This window comes from Atractosteus spatula, chromosome 1 (genome assembly GCF_055471065.1).
Source record: "Atractosteus spatula isolate fAtrSpa1 chromosome 1, fAtrSpa1.hap1, whole genome shotgun sequence".
Classification (NCBI taxonomy): domain Eukaryota; kingdom Metazoa; phylum Chordata; class Actinopteri; order Semionotiformes; family Lepisosteidae; genus Atractosteus; species Atractosteus spatula.
In genome coordinates, this window is record NC_142706.1 from 6,896,205 (window position 1) to 6,923,971 (window position 27,767).

Below are 27,767 nucleotides of genomic sequence, written 5' to 3' on the forward strand. Positions count from 1 at the left end.
GATACTGCAGAAAGTGTAAAACACATAGTGTAGAGGGAAGTGTTCCGACTTCACGCGTCTAATCTGATCCAGTCCAGTTGGCAATTTGTATTTCCATTTTTCCATTTATTATAATTAATTCGAAAGTACAGTATGAAAACCTTTTGTATCTTTCGCAAAGTTCTTGTGAATACAACCAAACTCCAATATTATACATAACCTATGGAGTGTATTTACCAGTAAATTATGCTTTAAAATAACAGGAAAGTTAGACAATTACCCTCACAAATGTTGGAAATAAGAACACGGTCATGATCGCGTTGGCCAACAAACTGATATAAATAATATCATTCTTCTCTGCACCCAATGTACTGTAGCATGTCATGTGTGTGAAGATCACAGAACTTGACAAATGCAATTTCAGTATGCTGCCTTATGGCATATATAATGCAGATTATTTTAATGTCAAATTTGTGAATGGGCAATGCTATAAAAAAAACGGGAAATTTACTCCAAACTATGCACAGCCGAAGAAGAAGAAACACTTGTCTTAGGAACAATGCTAAATTATTTTAAAAACAATCCATACCAGTTTGTACTAATAACTACAGTATATAAAATAAATAGTTGCTGTACAGTATGTGGCTTCAATCATGATATTGTCCTGCTTATTATGTGTTAAAAATATTACTTCTAAACCTATACCTTTGGGTTTCTTCAAGCTGATTGAAAACTCTTTCACCTTTACCAAGTGGTTCTTAAAGATCTGATTTCCGATTAGCCAATTTAAGAAGCAGGGTGAGAAAATCCTGTTTGGAATGAATTAAACTTTTGTTGAGTTCTGCTCACTTGTTGTGTAGTCATTCTGCAGAGGGTGCACATCATGGCCGTGCATATATAACACTGTTTCATAACTTCGCCACATGGGGTTATGAAAAACATTGTATAAAAGGTTGATTATTAACTAAGACACTCCTTGTTTTGATGTTTGTGGAATGACAGAAGCTGTGTAAATCTGGTACTGTTTTACAACCACTAAGGTAATGAGTTCAAGTCCTAGGTCTACAGAATTGTATGTGTGGAGTCTTTTAGTGCCATTCTCCAAAACAAAACAAACGCTTTCATCTTCCACCTTATACTAAGAGTTTGTATTAGGGTCTTCATTACATTTTCCATGACTGTTTAAATCATTACCTGATTAAGATCTGTCACAACATTTGAAGTGTTCATTCAAGTGAGTGACTGGCCGAATTAGCTCATTAAGAAATCAGCTTGGAACTTGTCTTGGCCTTCCACAGACTGAAAGAGGAAGAACACTGCTCTCAGTTGTTGAAAGGAAATAACTATATACCCACTCTAGAACCAATGTGACAACCTTCTGGGGTTCTGGGGGAGTTGGTGAGGTTTCTTCAACTGCACGTCAGTTTGAAATGGATTGTGCAGCGATCAGTAAGGGGCTCTGCAGTGAACAGAAAAGTGTGTGGTACTACAGGACAGAGTCGGTTGGATTGGAATAGTCAGGGAAGCACGGTAGAAACCACATGTAATTATCCAGGCGGATGCTGCACATTGGTGGTGGTGGAGGGGAGTCCCCATTACCTGTGGAGTGTACAGTAAGTGTAAGAAATTATTATAATTATATATATATACTGGGAGCCACTGAATTAGACTCATTAGCCAGTATCCACTTAATTCTAATAATTATAATAATTAAGTGGATACTGGCTAATGAGTCTAATTCAGTGGCTCCCAGTCCTGGTGACGCACACGCCTGCTGGTGTTCATTCCAGCCCACCTTCATTAAATAACTGAAGGCTTACTTTGGGAAGTTTGGGGATTTTATTTCACTTACAAAATACGACACTTAAAGCTTCCACGTGTTTAAGTGCTGGGAACAAACAGCTCAGATAATAATAATAATAACAACAATAATAATAATAGTCGTTATTATTAAAGTCAGTGAAGGGTTTGGGTGTGTATCTGAGGTCTTGGCTGGATCAGGAATCCAGCGGGTCTGTGGGTCACCTGGACCAGGATTGGGAACCAGCAGTCTATAGAAACGTTGCTGCATTATCAAGTATTTAGGAGAGATGTTGACAAAATAGCCCTCGTTTGTCACAGCTGCTGCCCCTCTAATTTTGTCACAGGAAGACGACCAATTAAAGCTCGTCTTAAAATAACACCTCTTAGCTCATCTCTCCTCTGACACACACTCACACTGTCTTATTAAATAACAGTATGTGTAAGACATGGAACTGTTCTGCCTTCCTGTAAACCACTACGCTCGGTCCCTGTCTGAAGTTTTTGTTTTTCTGCTGCCCTCCCCTGCCTCGTCTCTTAGGAACGGTGACCTCTCTTCCCCTGCTTATCCAAAGCTCCGTGACTCACTTTTACGGTATCACTGTCGCCCTGCTGCTCCCACGCAAGGCTTCTCCTCTTCACGCTCCTGTCTCGTCCTCAGGGAGGTCCCCTGAACCCGCTCACCTGCTTCTGCTCTTATTCTTCCCTCTTACAGCCCTGCAGGGGACCCAGTGCCTAAACGTGCCATCGCTAGACCCACTTCTTCTTCAACTTCAACCAAGAAATCCTGCTTCTTCTTTACCTCATCACATACTGTGATGATGATTTTGGGCGGCACGGTGGTGCAAGCCTAAATGAGGTGCACACAATTACTTAGACGAGTCAAAATCTATAGAATTCTAAATTCTAAAGAAGTCTCTGTCTTTGCGGAAAAATAGCAAATAAGCATATTTTACGCCTGTAAACTGGCAGACTAGCTGTATGGCTCCATCTAGTGGCAGAATGTTTGATTGCAATGAACACTTCCGCCTGATCACACTGCTATCCAGATGTCAAAATCTATTTACTTACAATAATGGTATCTTTATAATATTTATCTTTCAATTATTTCCCTCAGCCACCTTTTGTTTTCCTCATATATTATTTCACAATATTTTCATTTTGCAGCATTACTATGTTATTTTTCTCTATGATCCCTGTCATTTTTCTCATACTTCTATTTCTTATGGATCCTTCTCCATCTTAACCAAGTTGCATTCCAATGCTTTCTTTGAATGGACACTTAGTTTGCATATGTCTCTTGGTGTGATGAAGACCACCAAGACTACCTTACAGTTTTTACAGAGGAAAAAAAACTGTAAAGGAGCTTAATCCTTGATGTCCACAAAATGAAACTCTGGAAATAAAATGTCTGGTAAAAAAAATGGTACACGTTATAGACCTTTTCAATAAAATTGATCACAATCAATGTATTTTAAGAATAGTTTATTAAGAGAAATACTAAATCAAACAGACAACTCCCAAAGTATCAACTGATATACTTTATATACACAATTCTCCTGAAGAAGAGAATTTCTTAGTGAGTCACAACAATCGGCGTCATTGATCTTCACAATTAGAAAAGAGGTGCAAACTGCTACAATCCTTCCACAGGCGTAACAAAACAACAGAACACATTACAGCACATTGAAAACTGGACAGAAGAGAGTAAAAGTGTGTTATGTCAGGGCACATGGAAAGGCACAAGAGACTCTTGACTAGTACTATACATACTATAGGTAGGTTGAGAAAATGAATAATAAAAATATTTTTATATTAAAGCATGTTACTGTTGATTTAATTTTTCAGTAGTACTGTCTGAAAGAGAAAACAAAATGGGAAAACACTTTCCCCAGTTACTACAAATGGTATACATAGGTTAGTTGAACTGGTTTATCAATACTTTCCAAAAAAATGTGATTTTGGATTGTATTTCACTTTCTCTGTTGCTGATGTGCAACGTTTTCCCTAACAAAATATATTCTCTCAGAGAGAGAAGATTCCAGAGCACACTGGTGTCTTAAACTTCATTCTTTCAGATGTGCAGAACTGTATATTTAAATAAAGCATATTAGATTAGGATAGGGATTTTATGGTCGTTTGATACTAGTACAGCTCTGAAAACATATACATCTTGGATAAGAAGGGCCATTTACAGTACCTGACACTGACAACTCTGACATGAGGTTAATCCTCAAAGTCAGTCACGTCAATTGGAACACAAATCTGGAAGAACCACCTGCTGAATCTAGAACAGTACATCGTGAGGGGAACACTTCAGGTGCCTGCTTTTATCTTTTGTGTCCTCTCTTCTCACAAGTCAATGTAAAAGCAAAGAAAATTGCCCAAGACATTCACCATAGCTGTGCTGATATGTGCTGTCAGTGGAAGCACATTTAAATAAGTATTGGGTGGCCAAACTTGCAAAATAACTACGGCACTTCTAAAGAGTATTAAAGACTAATGGGTCACTTTATGTGCAATAAGGTTTTTCGAAACACTAATTCAAAACACAACAAAGAACATAAGACTATAATAATGATTCTAAACAAGAGGCCATTGTACCACATCTCCTTGTTAGTTAGCAGACTGGAATAGAGGAATTCACATTAACAGGACAAAAAAAATAAAATAAATGCTGACAGGGCCTGTTACACAAGCAAGCAAATTAAGCACTCTTGGTGACATCTCAGTGAAAAGAAAATTAGCCTGAGCACGCACACTCTTGACAAGTGGAGAAACGTTAAGCTTCACAATGAAGATAGGTGGTATGGGATGTAGCCCTAAATCCCATGAAGTTTGATGTACAGGATTATTTCAATGGGTGAAGAAAAGGTCGACTTCATTTCTTCAATTTACCAACATACAGTTCATCCTATGACACATACTACACTCAAACATACATGGCTATTGGTGAAATGCTTTTGCTCATGCTTTCACATTTGTAACAGCCAGACTTGTGTGTATGTAGGATATACAAAGCCTCTGTGAAGCACAGCACAGAGGAAAAAGGTAAATGTTGAGAATGCTATTTCCAAATAGCAAGCTTACTGTACATTAGCAATATGGTATCCTGCTCTTTTTTGTTTCTTGCAACTTAAAATGGAAGGGACTTTCATACATACAAAAATACTGTACTAAAACAGCAGCATTTTGGCTAGTGACAAAATAAAATATATAAATATTAATATATACAGTACATACTATATAAATATCACAGATCTGTATGCAAAGCACTTTGGACAATTAGGACTGTGCAATTACTTTATGTAAATGACTGCCCAGAATAAAAATTCCTATGTACATATTCATACTTTTTAAAAAGCTCTCATTACAAACCCATTGTGTATTTCCACTGTATCATACCTTCTCCATACCGTTCTTATTGATCCTAAGTCTGTGTAGACTGTGCTTCTTCATTTTTGTGCGTTTCCATAAGAAGTCTGTTTTTCTTGGAATGCATTCAGCATAAAACTGCAAAAGACCCACCTTTTTACTAAAATATCCTTAAGGTTTCTGAACCCAATGACCAGTTTTTAGCATTTTGTGGCGACTGTTTTATATGCATCACCACAGAAGGGAGTAGAGAGGCAAGTTATTGAAGTTCTAAACCCCCAGATAAAAAGGCTTCCAACTGATCAATCTGATGATATGGTGCACTACTCAAAGCGATCTTCAGTTTACTATTGTGGAGTACGGTTAATCAAGTGAAAAAGGGGAAGCAAAAATTCAGTAAAACATGGGAGAGAGCTTTTCTTTCTATTTTTAATCTCCTACCCTCAAGATTGTATCAGGTGCATGGTATTTTCCCCAAATGCAAGACCAGCATTTACTGCCACTGAGGTAATAGCACATTCATTTGAGAGCTCAGTCTCCAGCCTTTCCCAACAAATAACAAATCTCTCACACTCCAGTCGTACTTGTGGAAAAGTGCTTCTGGGTAAAACCTACCACCGGCAAGTGGTCTGACAGGTTAGAGGTGCTGCTGCTACAAAAGTGCTGAAATTGCCATGTTCGAGGTAAATAAACAGTTTTTCATTTTAAGGAGGAAAAAATAATTGCATCGTGTTTAAAATTCTTCTGTCTGAATCTCACGATCCAAGGAAGCAATAACGTTCAGGACTCCCAGTTTGAGAAAAAAAATGGGTATTCAAACCTTGTTACTGTAAAGTAATCTCCCTTTTCACCAAAAGTTTAGCGTACACCATCCCTTTAGCGTACGCTTCCCTGCTGTGCTGGCTCATTACTGCAGGCATATTTCTTATAGCTCACAAACAGTGCTTCCTCAGTCTAAACAATTGTTCCTCGTCAGTGCTCCGCTTGCGTAGTGCGCTGCATACAGATTATATTGCACGAAGGTTGTGTGTCACCCGCGACTTTAGGCCCATCTTCCACTGGAGACGAAGCTGCGGCTGAAGGAGAAGCTGACGTCCGAGCCCTTCTGCTTCCCCCACGCGCCGAACGGCACGACGATTATGGTGCTGTTGTCTTCCGAGCCATACTGAAGGGCCTGGGAGTGGGAACAGACAACGGGCTCACATAACCAGAGCCTGGCGGGAACTTGGGCCTTGAATTCCAGGAGTTACTTCCCCTCCCCTTAACTATTACATCAGATACAACAGCCAATAACATCGATCAGGTTATATCATTACGTATAAGACGTGACATGAGGTTCAAGTTGTCAGTCACATTAAATGCCGAGTATACATCAATACATCTATCATGTGCAAAAGTCGTGTACAAATGGCTTAATCATTAAAGGTGGGCATTTAAGCCCCACAGTCTAGACTTGACTGGTTTTGGCCTGAGCTCCGTCATTAGCTGAGCAGGTCACAACTCACTAAGCCTCTTGGGTCTCACTCAATGGGCCAGAGAAGCTAACAAAAGCTTGCTGTACAGCAGTGCACCCTGGGATAGTTGGCCAGCTGCCTGTTGGCGCTGGCAGTACTGTCAGTGAAAGACAGAACACTTCTCCAGTCAGTGCTAAGATTCTTGTAAGGCACATGGTGGCTTGCCAAATAGCATGTGGCTTGACAATGAACATACAGTATTAGCGGACAGTGTACATAGTTCTTGATCTTATCATGCAGTTGTAAGGCTGATTACCAAAGTGCTCATTCCAACCTTAAAGTGTGTGCACCAGAAAGATTACTGAACTGAAACATGAATTTAGAAGTAAAGGACAAGTCGTGCGGAACAGCTGTCTTGGAACCTGGGCTTGCTCACTCTTACCTGTTCAGAGATAACCTGAGCGGCTTCTGTGGGATCATGGCACTGATTGATGACATCGCAGATCTCCTGGCTGTTCATGATGAAGTTGATCCCGTCTGTGGTCAGTGCCAGGAAGGAGTCGTGAGCATGATGCAGCTGAAGAGCCAAAGAGATTTAAAAAACATGTCCTACTTTAGTTATCCTTAAGCCACCATGGAAAAATAATACAATCTCACACCCACAATTTAGTTTGTTTTTCTCCTTTCTTGTAACTGCAGATGACAACACACACTATGCATCGAACGTTGAAATAACTATCAATCATCAAAAAGGTTGTTAAGTATTAAACTCGGGAGTGACAGCAGCATTTCCAACTTGGAGCCTGATCTTGTCAGATCTCAGAAACAAGGCTGAGCTCAGTGAGTACTGGGATGGGAGATCTCTAAGGAAAGTCAGCTTGATGCTGTGTAGCTGGCACTGCTCCCGAAGAATCAGTGTTTCCAAACCAATGCCCAGGTATGGTGAAAAGGCATTGTGCTGTAGGAGGTGCCAAATCAAGGTCTTGATTGCTTGATGTCCTGGCTAAATTTCCCATTCTGATCTCACACAATCTTGCCTACCTAAAGTTCCTCCTTAGCTGAGCTGCTGAAGCAGTTTCTCACTTGAGCCACCTGTTCTGCTGTGTACTGGGGCTTCTGGCACATAATCGCTGCCACCTGTCACCCAAGCGGGTGCTGGGTTTTAAATGTGGACAAAGTGAGACCCGTCTGTATGTACAGTATGCAATTATTAATATATTACCAAGTGGAAAAAATAAAACTCCAAGGTGAAACACGAATCTGAGTTCTTCTGGGCCGTGATGGCCAGCGATAAGACTGGAACCACCAGGGTTAGCGTGACCTTCGCCGCAAGAACGTGAGCTGTCTAGAGCTGCCTTAATATCAGGAGAAACCCCAGCAGAGAAAACATACTCCCCACCAGGCACACGGAAGACTCACCGTAATCCTCTTGGTCTCAGGCTCCGCGATCACTCCTATACGCTTCAAGTCAAAGTCCCCAATGCTTCGGGTCATGGCCAGCCTGCCATTGACGTGAGGCTGCCCAAGGCTGTTCCAGGCCACAAAGCCACCACTCTTTTTTATCCTAAATAACAGAATACAACGACACACATTAGAAAAACTGCAGGCTGCCAGATCAGTAAATTCTGCCTCAAACACTGACCCATGCTGATGGGTTGATTTTTTTTTTTGCACAGTTTGTGCTGGCTTGTGTTTAAGTTGTATGTTATTTAACTTTATTGTTGTTGCGGCGGCTGTTCTGTTCTGTGTTTATGTTTTGGTGTTTCCTTGATGTCTCTGTATTGGAGCATGCTTGCAAGTAAGCATCTCATCGCACTTTGTGCATTTGACAAACTGAACTGAACCCATCCTTTCCAGATTCCAACTCTCATTTCCAAAATTGCCCCATTACGTTCACAACTTTTCTTTGTCTTATAATACTAAAATAATATGAAGATGGTCAGAATTTGCTTAGATCTTTCAGTTTAATTTACCAGTGACATTGTCTTTTTTGGGGAATATTCCAGGAAAGTTAGCGTGCAGCTTTAAAAATGGGGGCATGTATTTTTACAACAAAGAACAGCAAAATAGTCTAACATCTCAGAAGAGAATCAGAGACAAAGTCTCTGTCACTGTTTTTACAAATTGTAAGACTCAAAAACTCAAGAAGCATGAAGACTATGCAAGTGTAAATGTGTTACATACATTCAGAGTGGACTAAAGCGTTTGGGTTAAACCACTCAAGGACTAAAATTGTGAAAACTGCGTTAATGTGCACTGTAAACTTATCTGTACTCGGACAACATTTGCTTACTCATATAAAGCTGATCTAGAGCACAGTGTCTCCCAGAAAGACAACTGCAAATGAGAGATATAGATAAAAAGATGGGCGTTATTGTAAAAAGGCCATTGTATACCTCAGGAAATATGATATTTGAGTGTAATGTCTTTTCAGTTAGGAGACTTGAAAAAGAACACTGCTGCTGTAATTGCAAGAAACATGTCATCGAGATGCTGCATTCTACAGAGACAGGTGTATTTATTGCTAAATCATGTGAATCATTACTATTGCACACGGACAGAGGCCACTCAGCTATTGTGCAGCTCATTAAGGTACATTTTTAAGGTAAATTTAGGTTTGCCACCGCAGAGGATTTGAATACTTAAGCGGTCGTGATTGTTCCACATTAATAATATAGTTACTTCATACTTTTTTTAATTTTGAATATGTATATTAGGCTGGGAGTATAAAAAATATTGATTGCAATTTCAAAGCATCACTGCTGCAAGCTCTAAAGCAGCAGGATGTGAAACAAAGCCACTCAGGGCCTGAATACATGCAAGGCAGTGTAGATCTGCCTCCTGAGAGGCGCTTCTAGAGGCTGTGTAGTTCATTTTGATTTGGGTTAATTATTTCTCCTGCCTTCAGCTTCCCAAGCACCCTTTAGCTCCAGCGGGCATCCTGCTGTGCCCGTGCACTCAGCCCCGATTTTGTGCCCTAACTCCCCACATCCCTGGCAGAGCTGGATACAAACACAGGCTGTAAATCGCTGCAGCAGAGAAAGCCCCACAGCCCCTGCGCGTCGGCTGTGAACGAACCCCAAGGCGCGATGCCCGGCCCCCCCTGACCTGTCCTTCTCGTCCTTCCTCTCCGGCGTGTGGTCCACCGTCAGCTTGTAGGCCTTCCCCTTGCGGCACAGCAGGGCGCGGCTGTCCCCCACGCTGGCCACCACCAGCTCGATCCCGTCTCGCAGCAGGGCCACGGTGGCTGTGGTGCCAGCGCTCAGCAGGGAGGCTGGAGGCAGAGACACAGGCCGGTCAGCGCGGGGGGGGGGGGGCTTGCCCGCGCTCCAGCAGGGGCGCAACAGCACGGCCTCAAACAGCCAGGGCGTGCCCGCTCTGTCAGAGCCGCGCCAAGAAACAACACGACAAAAAACACGACCAAACAAAAGGAGGGCTGGGGGGGGGAGGAGGGGCGGGGGTTGAGGGAGGGTTAACAGATCAAAAGTAGATTCAAAGGAGCTCTTAATTCAAGAGGCAAAAAATGCATGCACACTACCTCGAGGGTGGCCTAAAGGTTTGAAAGGAAACGTTTACACCAGGGTTTGGGACAGGTGCAGCCGTGTCGCAACAAGGAGCCATCGTGAACTGACTGATCATTTCACATCTCTTCCTCCCAAAGAGTTCATCTCCAGTTCTGCGCTTTATACTAAATAAGTGGGCCCGGAAATTACAGGCACTCAGGCCTAGTACAGTGCAGAACCTAGTGTGAACTTTCCTGCCTTGGTTTCCGAGGGTGTTACTGAAAAGGTAATTCAATTAGATAATCAGAATGACAAATCAGCTTTTCTTTGATAAATGTACTACTGTTTGGTATTAAAACAATTGTGGAACGGCTGGGGTGTTATATGGGAAAGAATACTGTCACTTATTGATCAAATTAATAACTCAGTTAGTCCTTCAGACCCATCACAGCCAATTAATGCACAGTGACGGCAAACAACAGTGGAATTAATCTTGAAGTTGAATTGTCCTCTATTTTTAACCCCTTCATTAGAACGTACTACTTTTCAAAAGATTTATCTGCTTTCCAATATCGTGAACTGGCCGCACTACTGAATTAAGTAATTAAGTGGAAAGGTAGCATCTTTAAACCCTGATGTAAAACAGGTGGAAGGATGGTGAGAAAAATGTGGGTTACACTATGTTAAGAAAACAAAATCACTAAGGTGTTGAATTTTAGAACAAGAAAGCAAAGATATAACTGTATAAGTTAGTTAAGAGCAGGCGTTTTTACTGCAGGATGTTAATTGGCTCATTTAAATAAGAAATATGGTACTGCACCATACCTATAACATTAATGTAGCTGAATGCTCTAGTTCGGCCACATTGAAAAAAATCAATGACTGATTAAAATAAGAATATTACCCAGCAGCGTGAGGGTGACAGCTTTATAATGGACACAAAGCAAAGACACATTTACTCCTCATTCAGATTACAAGGGATTTATTATCCTTGTGAAAACCTAGAATGAACGCTGCCTGTCGTGACCTGAATATTAAAGAGTTGTGCAGATTTGGAGGGCTGTAAAAATATTTTAGAACCCCTAAAAAGTGATCTAACACCTATACAAAATGTCTTACTTCCTTCAGCACATATAGTGTGTCTTAATGGAGATAACCCCATCAAAGGAAAAATGCAAAGCACAGCATCAGACCGAGTAAGAAAGGAAGAGGAGAAGAATGTCCTTAAAACAGGAAGTTAGCAGCTACCCAATAAAACTGATGAGCATCTTGAATCACATCAGTGGCAATCAAGCCTCAGATAAGAGTTCTCTACAATATTTATAATAGATGTTGTTCATGGTGAAAAAGTGATACTGAAGTATTTTACAATATGCCCTACCATTAAATAATTTAGAATTTGTTTCTGATTACCGATACTGTTAAAGGTTTCGGAAGTCAGATGTCCAGACCATGCTGTGCTGGATTACCAGTTTGTCTTGACTCTAGTTAGCCTACCACAAAAACTGTTGACCACTTTTTTTTTTCTGGCAAGCCCTTTTTATAAGGTGCTACTAGAAACTATCGAGCTAACTTTCTCAGTGAAGCAGGCCAAAACTGAAACGTGAGCCTTCCTTCTTAGATCAATATTATTATCCATTTTGTTCGTTGTCACTTCACAGCATTAACATCAGCAATAAAACTGCCCACTCTTGCTTAGTAGACCTAAGGGAAGAGAGGGAGCAGAAGGAGAAATGTCAGCCAGGGCAACAGGTCTCTTGCAAGACATCGTAATTATCCAACTATTCATCTAAACTGTCACTCTTCTATTAGTGTCATAGAAACTGCCAGTGCCAGTTTCGAAGGAGTTCATGTCTCCTTATAAAAATAAGCCAGTTTATGTCCCACTGCAGACAAAACAGCGGTAACACGTACTGTAGTTACATTTATGCAGCAGGACAGACTAATTCCAAAAGTTGTGGTCAAAAGGTGGGGTGGAGCAGGCGAATGGAAGCTGACAATAATGTAGCTCACAGGGTGTCAAGACTGGATGGATAGATGTACAATACTGGACAATACAATGACTCAAGGCACACCCCTTGGACAGCAACTAAGAACAGTTTTTTTCAGTTTTCCAAGAACCTTAGGTATTATGGTATTATCATTATACCTTCCACTTTATTTTACATTACGCTGTCTTACAATGATTAGTTCAAAGGTGATAATATAATGTTCTAGTGTTGGTCAATTATGCACTAAGTATAAAGCATATTGTTAGCACACAGGCCTGTTGGGCAATTGTATAGAATATTGCTGACAGACATGAGAAATGTTTGGATTCAATTTATTGTGCCGTGTTCCTTGTGTGAACAATATGTCTGCAGATGTATGCCAAGGGCCTGCTCTAAGCTGTGTGAATCTAGTCATCAAGTTGAATTGATGATAAGTGCTGACTTGATCAAATGATAAGTGTTCTACTGCCTTTGAGTTGTTTCCAAGACAGCTCTATAATCTTTACACGGAGACGGCAGAGTTGTCAAGGGGATCTGGCACACAAACATTCTCAACAAAACACCAGAGAAACTGAAGACAAAATACGGTGTCAAGGCTGAATTAAAGGTACTGTATGGGGGAGTTGTGGATTTGAAGCCATTGGAAATGCCTTCGCTTCCTCTGAGGAGATGTTCACTGCAGCAGCTGCCAATCAGAACTCTCCATGCATGAAAACAGCGGAGTGGCAGTTTCTATGACAACAAGAGTCGCAGTACAACTACAGTGCCAAGTCAGATTAAAAGTAGGATTCTGCATAATTTAAAAGAAAATAAAAAGACAATTACTGTAATTTTATCAAACTTATCATTTGCTTGACAGTTGGTATTAGAAAGCTAATGGCTTTTTTTTTGTTTAAGAAAGATCTTAACACTCACTGGGCATTTACTACTGCATGTGTCATCTCAACTACAGTGTGAGAGAGAGAAAAGATGAGGAACCTTCCAGTAGTCCAGGTTAGGAACCGCTGGACTCCTTCACCTGGGACAAAATAAAGCAGTTCTCCTCCCACTGAAGCCCACCAAAAAAGTGTCCGTGGCCTCCAGTTCTAGAGACTGTAAGCTGGTCAGCAGCTCTGCTACAAATAACACGCACACAGAGGCAAATAGGAAATTTCACGCGCCGATTCCGGCCAAACATTTTAGAAAAATTAGTAAAATAAGATTTTTAAAAAAACATCTTTAACACAGGGGTAGTAAAAGCTGCCAAAGAAGGACTACTAGGGTTGCCAACCCTCCCCCCCCAGAACTTTTCCGGAGTGCGGAGGAAGATCGAGTAGCACTCTCTTGAGGGTGGATGTGCAGTAGAGGTTATAACAGGCTTTCCAAGGTGGAAGTGTTATTTACAGGATTTCTAGTGAGAGTCTAATTCCCTGTCCTAAATCCAGTCTCCATGGGAACATTTACAACTTTAAGAGGCTGGCTCCAATTTAAGAAGGAGTATATTATTTTAAATAATTTAATCTAAAAATCAAGTAAGATCTACCCAGCGCTCTTTATAATAAGACTGGAGACTCATGAGACCTCCTAAAAGCAGCACGAAGCTACTTATTGTACTGTAAGTCAGTAAATTGCATCAGGGGGAAGAAATTGTGGCTGTTGGCTGTAGTGTTTCTCCACAACCATGCAAATCAGAAATGGAGTGCACTTAACACTGCTTACCAAGCAACAATAAAAAAACATTATCAAAATTGGGCTTTGATGTTTTGGGGAAACGCACAAGACACAAACCCATCTGTTAAAGTTTCAGAGAGCTACGAGTGCCTAACAGTCCATCACGCCGCACAAGGACATTCTCAGGACTTGTACCCCTTAGTTGGCAACCCTTGCATTAGCCATTCTCTGCCTGCTGCTGCTTATTAGATCATTAGGAGCAACACCAGTATAGATCACTTTAGTCTGTTTTGTTGCAAAGCCAGAGGGAGTGAATTGAGGGTACAGTGTTGTGTCAGTAGTGACATGAGAATAAAACAGCAATGAAATAATAACAATTTATGGTCAACAATTCAGTTAACACACTACGTAAATAAATGATGTATTTGTCTTTTATCAGCCAAATAATAGTATTTTAGAAATATGTACTGTCTGAAACTAGTGCATTGTGCTTCATTTTAAGCTTTAGAAAGTTATTATGAACATATCAATATAAAAACAAGCAAAAATTAAATACCATGTATCTTCCATAAACTATATATAGTAGACAAAATGGTGCTTGATCTTTATGTACAGTTCAAGGCAGACAGATACTGTAGTATCCGTGAAATGTATGTCAGGATAATTGAGTCAATGTGGTTTCAATGTACAAACTGAACAGAAAATAGCAAGTGGGTACTGAAATGTCACAGATATCCCCAATATAAGAAATCTTTGTGTACTGTAGTGTCATGATATTTCCATATGTAAACTGTAGTAGCACATTCATTCCTATCATGTGTTAAGAGTGATAAGAGATATTAACTCTGCAGTTCGAAAGAATCAGCTTTAGTGTAAACATAAATGCTTCTAATTAAAATCAAATCACAGAGATTGCAAGGTTAGACAAAGGAACATTCTCAACCACTTGTTAAGCACAAAAAGCATTGCAAGAGCATTCCAGCACAGTGCTCTTCTACTGCATGACACTGAGTAACCCTGTATCCCATAGCTACACAGTGCTACACTGTGGCAGGATAATAAAAAACACAGTATCCTTCTTTCTTTAAAACAGATACAATTATTTACAAAATAGCTGTTTTTAATGCCATGATTAAATTTAAAACTTTTACTGAAAATCCCTGCAGAAAAACCATTTTGACGTTTTAGCTGGAATAGCTTTCTATATTCAGAGGGAACCTTTGCTAATTACTGAAACATCAGTTTTTTATCTTTGATATAAAGGTAAAGTAGGTAAAAAAGGTATTTTTTTATTAACTAAATCATCTACCCTCCCCTTCAAAAATTTACAGGAATGACTCCCGTGACAGGCAGACAAAACTTAATTTACTGTACACAGTATAGCACAACACAGTTGCACGGGCAATGTCTGCTTGTACTGCAGACTGCGAATACAAGTTTGCTTTGCTGTATGACATCGGCAGTTTAAGACTTGTTAGAACATTATTTTTGTAAACTACGAAAGAGGATATTTTTAAAGCAATGTAAACTGTTTAATGAAATGATGGTGGCCTGAATCAGTTTTTAAGGGCTACATAGAGCCTTTAGTTCACAGCAGCCAGAAAACCTCTTGCAAACTACCAGATATATTCTCATTCATACATCAGATTACTGCATATGTATAAAAACCACCAAACTATAAGACACAAAATTTCTTTCCTAACTGTGGTTTTACCAACTCATTCGTCACAGTAGCAAGATGCTTTTCTTCATACATACCATCAGCAGAGAAGTGCACATGTCTTGCCAGGGCTTTATCAATTTCCAGGAATGCTTTAGCCAAAACCACCTCCAGATTCTCCTCTTCTGCTACCAGATCTCTAAAATGGCAAAAGGTTCACGCACAAGTAAATAAGATATCCCAACAAATGAGCGAGGAGCAGTTTTTATTCCAGGCATTTCCATCACACCAAGATTCACATTCTGAGCCAGCCCAGAAGGCTATAAAATAGAGAACCGTATATTTCTATATCAGACATTTTCCTGTTTATTTCCAACATACAGAAGTGCTGACTATGTTAATGGCATACTCCAGTTTCTACGGCTATTAATGGAATAGACGTACAACATAAAGAGTATGGAGAATAAGGATGGAAATTCATTATATACTGAACTTCGAAAGAAACATCACTTATAGCCGCAGCAAATTCACAGTTACTATGAAGAAAATGGCAAAAACATTGCACTGCATTGACATTTTATTGAACAGACGTTAATTAAACAGGTTAATTCGTTGGTCTGTTTAATATTTATTATCAGCCAGGAGTCTTTCTGTGGAAATGACAGGTTAGGAGTCTATATGCACACTGTTGCAAGCAATACAAACTGTGCATCTGCAATGAATGCTTCTGGCAGCATGTTGCCCTTTCTTCTAGAATAGTGTTCCATTCCTCTCACACAGCCTGCACAAGCATGGTGTGAATCCATTCACCAATCTCTGAGCCCTAGCCTGAGCCACACACATCTTAAATCTCTTCTACAATGTTTTGCATTGCCCTGTCTTTGTAGATTATCTTGGAATATATATATATAAGTACTGGTTAAGAAAAATGTCTAAAATCTCAGCTGGAACAGTCATGTGCCCTAAAGACTGAACTAATCTTTTCTACCAGTCAGAAATGAAACTGTCCAAGCGCATCGCACTACTCTATGGGAGTACACCACCTACACCTACACCAGTGGGATGAGAACACAGTAAAATACTGCATGTAAGAGCAAGACCCTGTGTCTGTGAGGAGCAGTAACACACTCTCACACACACTGTGTCTGTGTGGAGCAGTAACACACTCTCAACACACACTGTGTCTGTGTGGAGCAGTAACACACATAAGACAATTTCCAAACAAGACACCTGCCTGGAATTGGGCTTCACTTTGACTCTGATGCTCATTATGGAAAAAAGTGGTGCGACCTACACTGTATTGCTTTTCCTCTTTTAATCATCTCTCAGAAACCTTCCTTCAGGCCCACTAACAAAGCTCAGGTTTCACGCGACGGGGAGGACTAGAACAGCAATCAGCGACACATCTGCTCCCGCTGATTCACATTGAAGAGGAAACGCACGAGGACACCAAATTTAAATAAGGGAGGGGACAAAAAAACAATCGAGAAGGCGCGTCAGCGTAGGAGACCTACTGGATGTATTTCTCCATGAACTTGTTGCAGAAGTCGGCAGCCACTGGCCCCCCATGCCCATCATACACTGCGAAATAGAGAACGTTCTCGGTCATCTGCGACACCTGGTAGCGGTCCTCATTCTCCCTGCGCTTGCCAATCTGCGAGGCACAGCCCACCTTGGACACGCTCACTTTGGGGATGGGCTTGCCGTATTTGATGCTGGAGGGCAGCAGGATGGGCTCGTCGATCCGGTTATCCCAGATCCCGAAGGCATCCCAGGTGGTGGGGCGGCCGCTGCCATCCGGGTCGAACCTGGAATTGCTGAGCCTGGCGGGGGAAACGCAGTGGAAGTGATGCCTGTCCTCCTGCAGGCGCCTGGACGTCAACAGCGCCCGTCTCCGCACTTGCAATCCGCCAGGCCTGAGCAGATTGATCAGTGCGGCTACTGACATCACTCGGCTCCGCGCAGGACAGAACGGAAGGCGAAACCGCGATTCTGCTCTCCCACGGGTCTCGCGCTTCCTGCAACGCTTCCAAGGGCGCACTGAAAGAAAGGGGAGAAAAGGGAGAAGCAAAAGGGGACAGTTATGCTCACTGGCCACGATTCGCTGATCTTGATGAAAAATTGATAAAACCCCCGGCAGGCCGTACACCAGCTGGAATTTTCCATCAGGCACACCAGCTGAATCACTGGAAAAACGCCAGCGCAGGCTGTAATCTCCCAGGAAAGACAGACGACTCTAAGGAATCACACTGGTTTAAACGCCCACATGATTCTTTAATTTATATACAATCAAAGACCGCTCCTTCCGCGACTGCGTACTACTGACTGCACAGTTCTGTGTTCCTGCCGTGAAGACGGGGGCTGGCAGGAAAAGCACACGAGCCTCTGACTGCAGCCCTGCAGAAACCTCGCCCAGTGAGAAGTCGTACAGTTTCCGTGCCAAAGAAGGCAGAAATGTACACAAGGTTGAAAGCCACACACATCTGCTGCAAGATCATTCATCATCCACACGTGCCAGATCATCCAAATTTCCACAGTTCACTAACACTCCCGATGGACGTAACAGTCTACTAGTAAAAAAAGAAAACAGTGCTTCACTCACACCTGTATAGGAATTCTGCCTTCAAACAAAGTTTAATGCCAGAGACTTGTTTCTGAATAGATTCAGACTGGAAGGGAATAACTGTGTTGAGGTCTCACATATGGCATCTATATTTCTACAAAAAGAAGCCCGGAAAGTTCTTTGATAGGCATTAAATTATGAAAAGAAATATCAGACAGTTTATATACTGTTACATTTACAGTTTGGTTTCTAATTCTTACTTTTCTGCAAAGATTTAAATCTGTAGTTGTGGCCCACAGGGTTGTTGCTAGCCTGGCACAGGTACCATGTAGCAAGGTAGGTTTGAGTAATCCCAGCTTTACTCTCATCATGAGACCTGACCATTCTTATAGAATAAAACCATATACAGGTACATGCTTCTGCTCGTAAATATTGGGGTACATACTAGTGGTTCCCTTATCGGCCAGACCTTGAAGACAACTCTACTTGAAACGCAGCTTGCCTTCACAGCACAGAAAGGTGCAGCGGACTGACTTCTGTACAAAACAGATTTTAAGGCCACCTACCACTGATGCTGCGTGGGGTTTTAGAAATATTTTTGATATTCGTGGAGTACCCCAGACTTCGTCACGCCCTGGCTGCAGAATGATGTTATGGGAGTGGGATTCCATTTAGAGCTATTCCTTCTTTAACAAGAAGCTTGAGAAACAAAAGGCTGAAAGAAAGATAATAAGGGCTGCACACAAGGACCTGGGAAAGAGGTTTATGAAGGTAAAACAAGCTACAACAAACGTGCGCGTGAGATAAGCGAGCTCTATTTGCGTTTATTACTCATTTGGCCGATGCCTCTATGCAAAGTGATTTAGTATTTGCAGATATTTGCACATTGGGGCATTTTACTGAAGCAGTCAGATCGAAAAGCTTTGTTCCAGGGGACTGCAGCAGTATCCAGCTGGACATCATCCCTTCTTGTGGACTGTTTTAGGACATTAGACATGTGAAGCTAATATCAGTTTCTATGTTTCTACACTGTGGATTAAGTCAAAACTTCACTTCAATTCAATTCAAGGTGCTTTATTAGCATGACCGATGGGTACAATCAGTGTTGCCAAAGCAAATGAAAGTAATGATATTTACATGAAACAAAACAAAAATAGAAGTAAAATAAAATCTACAGACATATTACAGACATTTACAACAAAGACATATTATACAATATTGACATATTCTGTAGGCGGCTGGAGCATTATTGGGAGACAGACTCACTGTTCCTCAGGCTGTGACAGGAGATCACATACTGGGCTGCCAGTTCAACTGAGTTCCCTCCTCCCTCTCCCAGTAGGATTGGGACCCGTTGTGATTCTGGCAGGTGTGGGAACTCTGGGATTAGATTTCTGAATTTCGGGAAGAATGTTTCTCTAATCCCAGAGTATCTGTCACAGTGCAGTAGGAAGTGCACCTCTGTCTCTATTTCTCCCCGCTGGCAGTGGGAGCACAGCCTGTCCTCTCTGGACAGCCAGGTCTGCCTGTGTCGCCCAGTTTCTATGGCCAGGTTGTGGTCACTGAGCCTGTACTTCGTCAGGGTCTGTTTCTGTTTGTTATTTTTTATTTTGGTCAAATATTCAGCTAGTGTGTATTGTCTGTTTAAGGTTCTGTAACATTCCAGTTTATGTTGTGTCTGTGTGTGTGTGTCCCAGTGTGTGAGATATTGCTGTTTGATCTGTGCTGTGATGTGGTTGAGTCTGGGTTGTGGTGCTCTAGCAGTGCTGTCCTGAGGCTGGTTAGTGTCGGTGTGGCTCAGGTCGGTGAGCCTCAGGACCAGCTGGCTCAGGGGGCTCTGTTTTGGGCTCAGCTCTTGGCTCAGCAGGGCTTTGTGGTGGTAGGAATTTTGGTCACTGTTTTTTAGGTGTAGCCAATACTTGAATATTCTTTTCTGTATGTTTATCAATAGTGGGTACTGGCCTAATTCGGCCCTGCACCCGTTGTTAGGAGTTCTTCTCTGCACACGGAGGATGTTTCTACAGATCTCCATGTGCAGAGTTTCTGTGGGGTGTTTGTCCCATTGGGTGTAATCCTGGTCTGTGAGGGGACCCCACACTTCACTGCCGTATAGGGCAATGGGTTGGATTACACTTTCAAGTATTTGGAGCCAGATTCTTGTTGGTGGGTTGATGTTGAAGAGCCTCTTTCTTATTGCGTAGAAAGCCCTGAGTGCCTTCTCCCTCAGTGCCTTCACTGCCAGGTCACTGTGTTACTTGAGTAACACAGCAACATAACGAATAAAACACAGACGGTTCAGTAAACAGCCAAATCTGTTTCAACTGCAAACTCAAATGCCTTTTCTCTCAGAGAACACAATAGATGATCTATAATCATTAACTAAAAACAGGCCAATCCGTGCTCTGAGTACAAATGAGCAAACTGGCTGACTCTCATACATCAAATACAGAAACTTTCAACCTTGGTCCTAGAGAACTGCTGTCTCCAAGTTTCTGTGCTTAATCTTAAGTGTGTTTTGTATCTATCACCTCTGCGAGACACAACAAAAAGCTCATCATGGGACAGTTTGATATATAACAAACCTTTTGGGTCAGATTCTCATGAACTGATCACTTTACATTCACAGCTGTTCAATCAGTCTCTGCGGAGGGGGGGGCTGATTTTAAGATCTGCATGCTTACGCTACTGAAAACCGTGTCCTTGTACTCTGAGCCGAGTGAAAAAACAAGTAAACAAACAGTCTAAACCAGCAAACAGATCAATTAATCAATTAGCACTGGTAATTAAGAGCTCAACTAGAAGGAAAATCAGCAGGCACAGCGCTCCGCAGATTACCTAAAGAGCACTGAATTGGTTTCGACACCGGTAGAAATTTATCAACTAAAAACATTATTTCTGAGAGAACTGTTGAGTAGCGGAGATTATCAGCACTCAGCGACCATGGCAAAATGTCAACCAAAACTACACCTCGGGGGGAAAAAAAACCGAGACGTTTGGTCCATTTCAACGTATTAAAAACGTAGATGCTCCCAATCTCGATATTTTAAATAAAAGTAATCCAATCCACGAACGATTAAACGTAAACGAGTCGGTTCTTCTAGTGATGATAATGCACCGTGTTGCATCCACTATTTGACCATAAATAAGGGTGACCAGACGTCCTCTTTATCCCGGACATGTCCACTTTTTGAGACCGGGATTTGTACAATCCAAAAAATTGTCCGGGATTGTTTAGCTCGTTAATCAGACTGTAAACAAACATAGCCTACTGTACATATTTTCGTTCGTTCCCATGCAGTACCGGTAGATGTTTTGAATTTACACGCAGGGCGGCTTGAAAAGGGCTTTTGTGGGGGGGGTGTTTTTATGGCCATGAAAAATAACAATGTTTAACGTGTTTCATTATTTTTCAAAATGTTTCGTTAAAATTGATCATTTTTTGCAACCAATGAGGACTTCTAAATTGTGATGTCTTCATTTTTCCCTCAGACGTTAAGACTTTTGTTGTGTTAAAATGAAGAAAAAAAGTTTAAAATAGGGCTATAATGGCTATAATATACTGTATTTTAGTTTTTTTCCTTGTTTGTCATTACGAAAGAGAAATAGCAACCCTGCAACTGTTTAAAAGTTTACTAAGAAGTTTAATTTAACAAAAGAGAGTTTAAATTGATGTTTTGATTAGAAAAAGTAACAAAGACTCATTACTTTGGAGGCATGTGTCGAGTGTCGATTATCCCCGTCCTCTTTTTTGAAAACTAAAACATGGTCACCCTACCCTAAATGCCATTTCGTCAGAGGAACTATTTTGGTTCCGTCCAATCAATTTGATCCAATTTCTGTTCTGGGCTGAGGCCAGGTCTAAGAAAACAGACATTTGCGACTCCCGTTTTCTTTTTTGGGAGACGTTTGTCAAGATTTATGAATGACCTGTACGCAAAGACGTCCTTGACTTAGTTTAGATAACTGACGCAACACTTCAGTGGCGCCTCAAGCGGCATTACGCTGTCTCGATGTGGAGCCGGAACATTAATCAATATTTGCCATTCCTTCACGTATCGGCTGTGAGGTGTACGTCGAATCACTCATTTTTCGTAAACAAAACCCCAGCAAAATTGGGATTGATCCCAATTTTTTGCCCCCCTTTTCTGATCACCAGAGGGATACAAAACACTAGCCGTCGTCTCAAGCTCCGCTCAGCCCCCTTTTCCAAGATCTAGGCTTCGCCGCCCAGCTCACGGTTTGTAGGTTAGCATTTCCGCAGAAACACGGCCCCCTTACCTTGGTCTCTGAGAAACAACCTCCTCGCACCCCTGGGTGATGAAAGTATTATTAGTAGTAGTATGGATAACTGTACTCCCGGTCCGTGGCGATTGCTGCAATAGCGAACAATCGCAGGATGCGCACTGTACTCCTTTCAATTACAATGTGGCAGATTGTCGATTACTGAAGGGGGCTCGACCAAGCTGCTGCTGCTGCTGCTTCATTGACGTCGCGATTCGCCAATCAGAACCCGGCGCCGACAGAGGGCAGCCAATCGCCGGGCCTTGCCTTTCCCCGGGAGGCGGGATGTAGAGGTGATTGTCACGTAGAAGGCCCAATCAGCCTCAAAAACGCGCCGGGAGAAAAAGGCACTGAAGCAGCGAGAAACATGACATTTATCCTACATGACGCCGGCTTAGTGGCGGGGCTGCCGTCCTATTTCATGTGAATGATGGAGAGATAAATGAGGGAGAATGTGAAGTGTGTGGTGCGAGATATTGATATATTCCTCCTCAACACCCAATGTCCAGAAAGACTTCGCGACATGCTGGTCGAGTGGCTGATGCAAAGAAATGTCTCATTTGTCCGTGAATTACGTTTTAATGAAAGCCTCGTGAAAAAAAAATCTCAGGAAAGACACCTTTTCTATCGATTTATTGTGTGCAATTACACATATTACTCAATGCAGAATTGTGGTGCAATTATATCGATGTTAACTTTGCTCCTTTTTTATCTGATAGCCTGACAAACCAAAGAACATAGCGCATCTCTCCTCTGATTTACAGAAACCAGGCCTTAAACTGCAGTGGGCGTTGTAGGAAATCTCTGATTCTGATTTGTCCGACTGGAGACCAATAATTGAGTGTTAAGCTCCGCCGGTGACGTCTGTTTGGACTGAATGTCTTTGCTAGGTTAAAGTTTGACTTCTCTGTTTCTTTCCGAGGGGTACACGTCTGTATTGATTTCGGTATTATTGTAGTGAGGCTCCGCTTCCAAAGTCTAAATTACGGGAACTCTGTCACAGTCTGTCATAGAAAAGGTGTGACAAAATCTTTTAATTTATTTGTTCAGTAACGTTGAAGACATCTATGTACAGGAAACAAACAGCACCTTCTGAATTCCTTGATCAGTCCTGATCAGTCCTGCTCAGAAATATTAGCTTGCAAAACGAAATGACAAAATAAAAACTTTATTGCACGTATTTAAATGACTGATCTACTGCCATCAAGCTGATAATAAAGGATTAAGAAAACAATACTCAATAAAACACAGCTGTACATGCTTTGTACATACAGGGAATTGTATTTTCTCAGAAAGCCAATCTGAGATAAGAATAAACGCTCAGTAGTTTATAAAACGTTGCCCTTAACGCCATTGCGTAGTTAGTTTTAGTGTATAATGCCCTCTAGTGGTACAATGTATAACAGAACCTGTTAAGTACTTTAAGGTCAGTGTCTTGGGAACACATTTAAATAATGGGGTAAAACATAGATGATAAATGAGTGCATCTATACACTGCAACCATTGTAAATGTTTACCATCATTTGTAATATTGGAATTTCATGAGAAAACCTTACCTTCCCAAGATCTGACCTGTCTTGGTCAGTTAACTGCTTTAAGCAGTAGAGTATTTCAATAGGAATTACAAAGGCAGTTGTATAGGTGTAAATTTTCACAGTCGATTTCACGGTTACATCTGTACTTCCTGTGTTGTGTATGAACAGTATTTAAATGGGCTGCCATTAAAACTTTGATAAAGGTACAGTTTGGAATCTAGAGTGTCCTGTAATTACAGGCCTATATCTCTTCTACCATTTTGTGTCAAAGACAGAGGAACATACTGTTGCATTTAAAAATAGTTTACTACAAACTCTCCTCAAACTCCTCTGGTCTGTAGATTGATCGTTTTCCTTAATTAAGACTTTTGTGTTTCAAAGTCAGACATTTTGTGCTGTACCATTAAGGATGGGAAAAAAAGAGGAACTCAAGTACTGTGCTGACAGTTTTGAAAGCAGAGAACACAGAATAAAATTTTTATGAAATCTGGTTTAAAGTGATCTCTGGGGTTGGAAAAAATGTCCAGAATCTCTTTCGACCTACATTTTATTTGAAAGGAGTTTTTTTTTCAAAACTCAGGTTCTTCCTCTTCAACTTCCTTATGGAGTATATTTCCTGCATTCTCACTGAAGGCTGAAAGTATCCGAAACTTTGTCTCACCCCCTTTGAAATCACTGTCAGTACCAAAACTGGTTGGTGGAGTATGAAACAAGCTACCCAGCAATTTTGTTGAAGCCGATGCTCTGGTTTACTTTAAGAATTGGCTGGATGAGATCCTTGAATCAATTAATTACTAATTACCATACAGGCTACATGGCCTGAATGGCCTCCTTTCATCCTGTTTTATGTTCTATTGTTTAATAACGAGCAATGAGTCTGCATCACATGTGAAGCATGACTTGGCTATGCTTTGGTGGGACAGAAGAAAGATTTGCTAATGGTTGTTCCATACCTGAAAAATGCCCAAACACAGGCAAGAATATGAAGAGAATATGGTGAGATCATAGTAAAAAAAAACGCTCTGAGGTGGATTTGAAAGATCCTTGGTGCAGATTTGAATACTTTCCTGAATCATGACATGATGCTATGTACTGTAAAGCAGATACCCTGATGTCATTCAAGGAAGTGCTTAACTACTAACTACCAAACAGCCTTGCTAAGCTCAATGGCTACCTCTTGTTTGTATCATTTCATTTTCCTCTTTTAATTGTGTAAGTTCACAATATTGTGACTTGGGTGTGTGAGCATATTATTGAATATAAGTAACTGTAAAAGCAAAGACGTCTGATATATCTTTTGGTAAAGGCCTTAGGACATTCTGAAGCATTTTTGTAATTAATTAAGTACATGTATACATATTGTCCAATGTATTTTTACAATACATTTATTATTTTCTTATTCATGATATTTTCTCACTGTTTACCTTCCTAGGTAAATATATTTAACACATGAATCTCAACAGTCGCACCAGTTTCTTGAAAGATGTCTAGGTACTGGCTTCAACAACACATTCATGACAGCTGTGTGTTATTTCCATACCATACTGACAAAGTTTCTTTGGTGGAAGCGCTCCCTGATATGGAAGCAGTAAAGGTGCACTCAGTGTTTCACACAAGGATATTGAATGTTGGCAGTTTTTTTGTTTAATAAATAATGACATAAAAGCAAAATTTGAGTGTTATCTGATACATGAGATTAAATTATTGTTAAGGCTTGGTGAGGACTAGATAAAGGTTAGACACCATAAAATCATAATGTGGTGTATGTGACTGAGAAAAACCTAGATTCATATATATATAAAACAGGGATTTTGAATTTAATCTAAATATAATTGTATATTGAATAGAAATATAATTGTTATATTTGAATACACATGAGCTCTAGATATTACACAACAGTAAAAAGCAGAACTGTCAGACCGCTAATTCCGCTTTGTAACATTCAAAGTCAGCAGCCACAGTGGAACTGCTGTTTCACCTTTACTACTATCTCCAGCAATTTATGTTTGTGTTTGTATATTTATTTCCTTTTAGCAGCCATCAGGAAGAGCTTGTATTTCTAGGCTGCCTTAGCTGGTTTAGAGGAGTTGTCTCGATTTAGTTCAGTTTGGTTTTAGAGTTGAGACTGTCCTATGAAGGGTCTTTTGTTCTCGGAGAATCTTGGTTAGTTTGTATTAAAATTGGTCTTTATATTGTTCGTATGAAAATTGAGAGGACAATTGAGAATAGATTTACACTGTAGGCCTGTACAGCTTCTTACAAAGACTCATGGTATTTGTAAACAATTGTAGGTCAATAATGTGTGTCTTTCATTTTGAGTTTAGTTTGTAGTTGTTGTGAAAAGCTTTGTGTTTTAAGTTATTTTTCCTTTATTTAACCACCAGAAACAAAGAAATGCTGTGGCCACATTCTGAGTCATTCCAGACTGTGGGAGGAGGTGCCAGTGTCCTTCCTAAATTTGCATTCTAGACAAGCAGGTGTCAGGATCCTGTTTTTAACATTGGTTTGACTTCAGCGATTTACATGATTCCCTCATAAGGTTTTACTATGTATATGCAGAATATCGAAAGATAAATTAATTACAGTAGCAACAGATTCACAAAGTTATTATCAGGAAAATGGCCATCTGTTTTTGTAGCACATACGCAAACATTTCCTCGAACAGACGTGACCGAGATACATTCATGATACTCATCAACATTTCTCATCAACAGTGCTGATCAGCCGGGTTCAGCTGTGAAAGTCACTAGCTAGAGAGCTGAGAGTTCATGGTTCAGGCAACACAAGCTACTTGCACACATGCTTCATAGCAGTTTGCAGACACTTGTGTGGCTCTGTCTCATTGCTCTCATGGGTTCTGGACAAGCCTGTATCTGGCATGGGCTAAATGTTTTCCAGACTCATTCCAGATATGCACAATAGGTCCCCAGTCTGGGGGGTTGGGCATGCATTGAATAACTGGCATGGTTCAAATGTCAGGCTCTTGATAAATAAACTCTTTAGTATTGTGTAAATACTGAAAATGTTTCTGTGTCAATTGCAACCAGCATACTGGTGTGTAGCTCTGCAATAAATTCTCATGTTCATTGCAACTGACCCTTTATGACAGTGGCTCATGACCTTGGTTCTAAGGGACCCCTGTTTCCACCGGCTTGTGATACATCCAAGGTCTAAACCGCAGCCTAACAGACATAGATTGACTATCAGAGGTATTTTTAAGGGTGAATGGGATTTGTCATTGGAATCGATCCCTTGTCCATTTGTGAGGAACACAACTTCTCTCATTCGGTTGTGTGTTAGCTTGAGCCTGAAATGTAACCCATCGTACCTCTGCAGAATGAAAAAGAAAAACAATGTCTGTGTGATACATTGTCGTGGCCACCTGTATCTGTTTCTCCCTAACTCGATAAACTGTTCAGTCCTGTTTAGACAGAGACAAGGCTTGAAAACTCTAGAGCTCCAGTGGCGCAATCGGTTAGCGTGTGGTACTTATACAGCAGTACAAAGCAGAGCAATGCTGAAGTTGTGAGTTTGAGCCTCACCTGGAGCATGAGTTTTTGGGGCAGAACGGTGGCTCTGTGGTTAAGGATCTGTGGCTGGAAGGTTACCGGTTCAAATCCCGCAGCCGGCAGAGGAATCCTACTCCGTTGGGCCCCTGAGCAAGGCCCTTCACCCCAACTGCTCCAGGGGTGCTGTACAATAGCTGACCCTGCACTCTGACCCCAGGCTTCTCTCCCTGTCTGTGTGTCTCATGGAGAGCAAGCTGGAGTATGCGTAAAAGACAAATTCCTAATGCAAGAAAGGGTTAATAAAGTAATGTTAAAACTCTAAATAAACACGCCGAGGAGAGAAGTTCTGTTTGCAGAGCAATACACGATTGAATCAGGGAAATGTCGAAGCCGAGGACTCGGCCAAACAAAGTGTTTAAACGAATAAGCAGGTAAATAAAAGGACTCGTTAAAGAAAGGTGGGGTGA

General features: G+C 41.1%; 1 protein-coding gene across 1 annotated transcript; it reads right to left on the minus strand.

Annotated features, from left to right (window-relative positions):
• Nucleotides 1-3,250: 3,250 nt before the first annotated feature.
• Nucleotides 3,251-22,405, minus strand: ppm1kb (protein phosphatase, Mg2+/Mn2+ dependent 1Kb). The gene is made up of 7 exons (XM_088911444.1): nucleotides 22,254-22,405; nucleotides 16,927-17,452; nucleotides 15,511-15,611; nucleotides 9,717-9,882; nucleotides 8,028-8,172; nucleotides 7,051-7,185; nucleotides 3,251-6,328 (listed from the first exon to the last, which is right to left on the minus strand). Exons 2-7 carry the CDS (start codon nucleotides 17,358-17,360, stop codon nucleotides 6,197-6,199), a joined length of 1,113 nt encoding a protein of 370 aa, XP_088767570.1. The 5' UTR covers nucleotides 17,361-17,452; nucleotides 22,254-22,405; the 3' UTR covers nucleotides 3,251-6,196.
• Nucleotides 22,406-27,767: the final 5,362 nt, after the last annotated feature.

Bases quoted from the DNA above. Each gene is read 5' to 3' on its own strand.
- ppm1kb (XM_088911444.1), bottom strand. From the start codon at position 17,360: ATGTCAGTAGCCGCACTGATCAATCTGCTCAGGCCTGGCGGATTGCAA. The intron at 15,612-16,926 runs GTAGGTCTCCTA...TTGCCATTTTAG, and splicing joins TTCATGGAGAAATACATCCA to AGATCTGGTAGCAGAAGAGG. The intron at 8,173-9,716 runs GTCAGGGGGGGC...TCTGTTATTTAG, and splicing joins AGGAAGGACGAGAAGGACAG to GATAAAAAAGAGTGGTGGCT.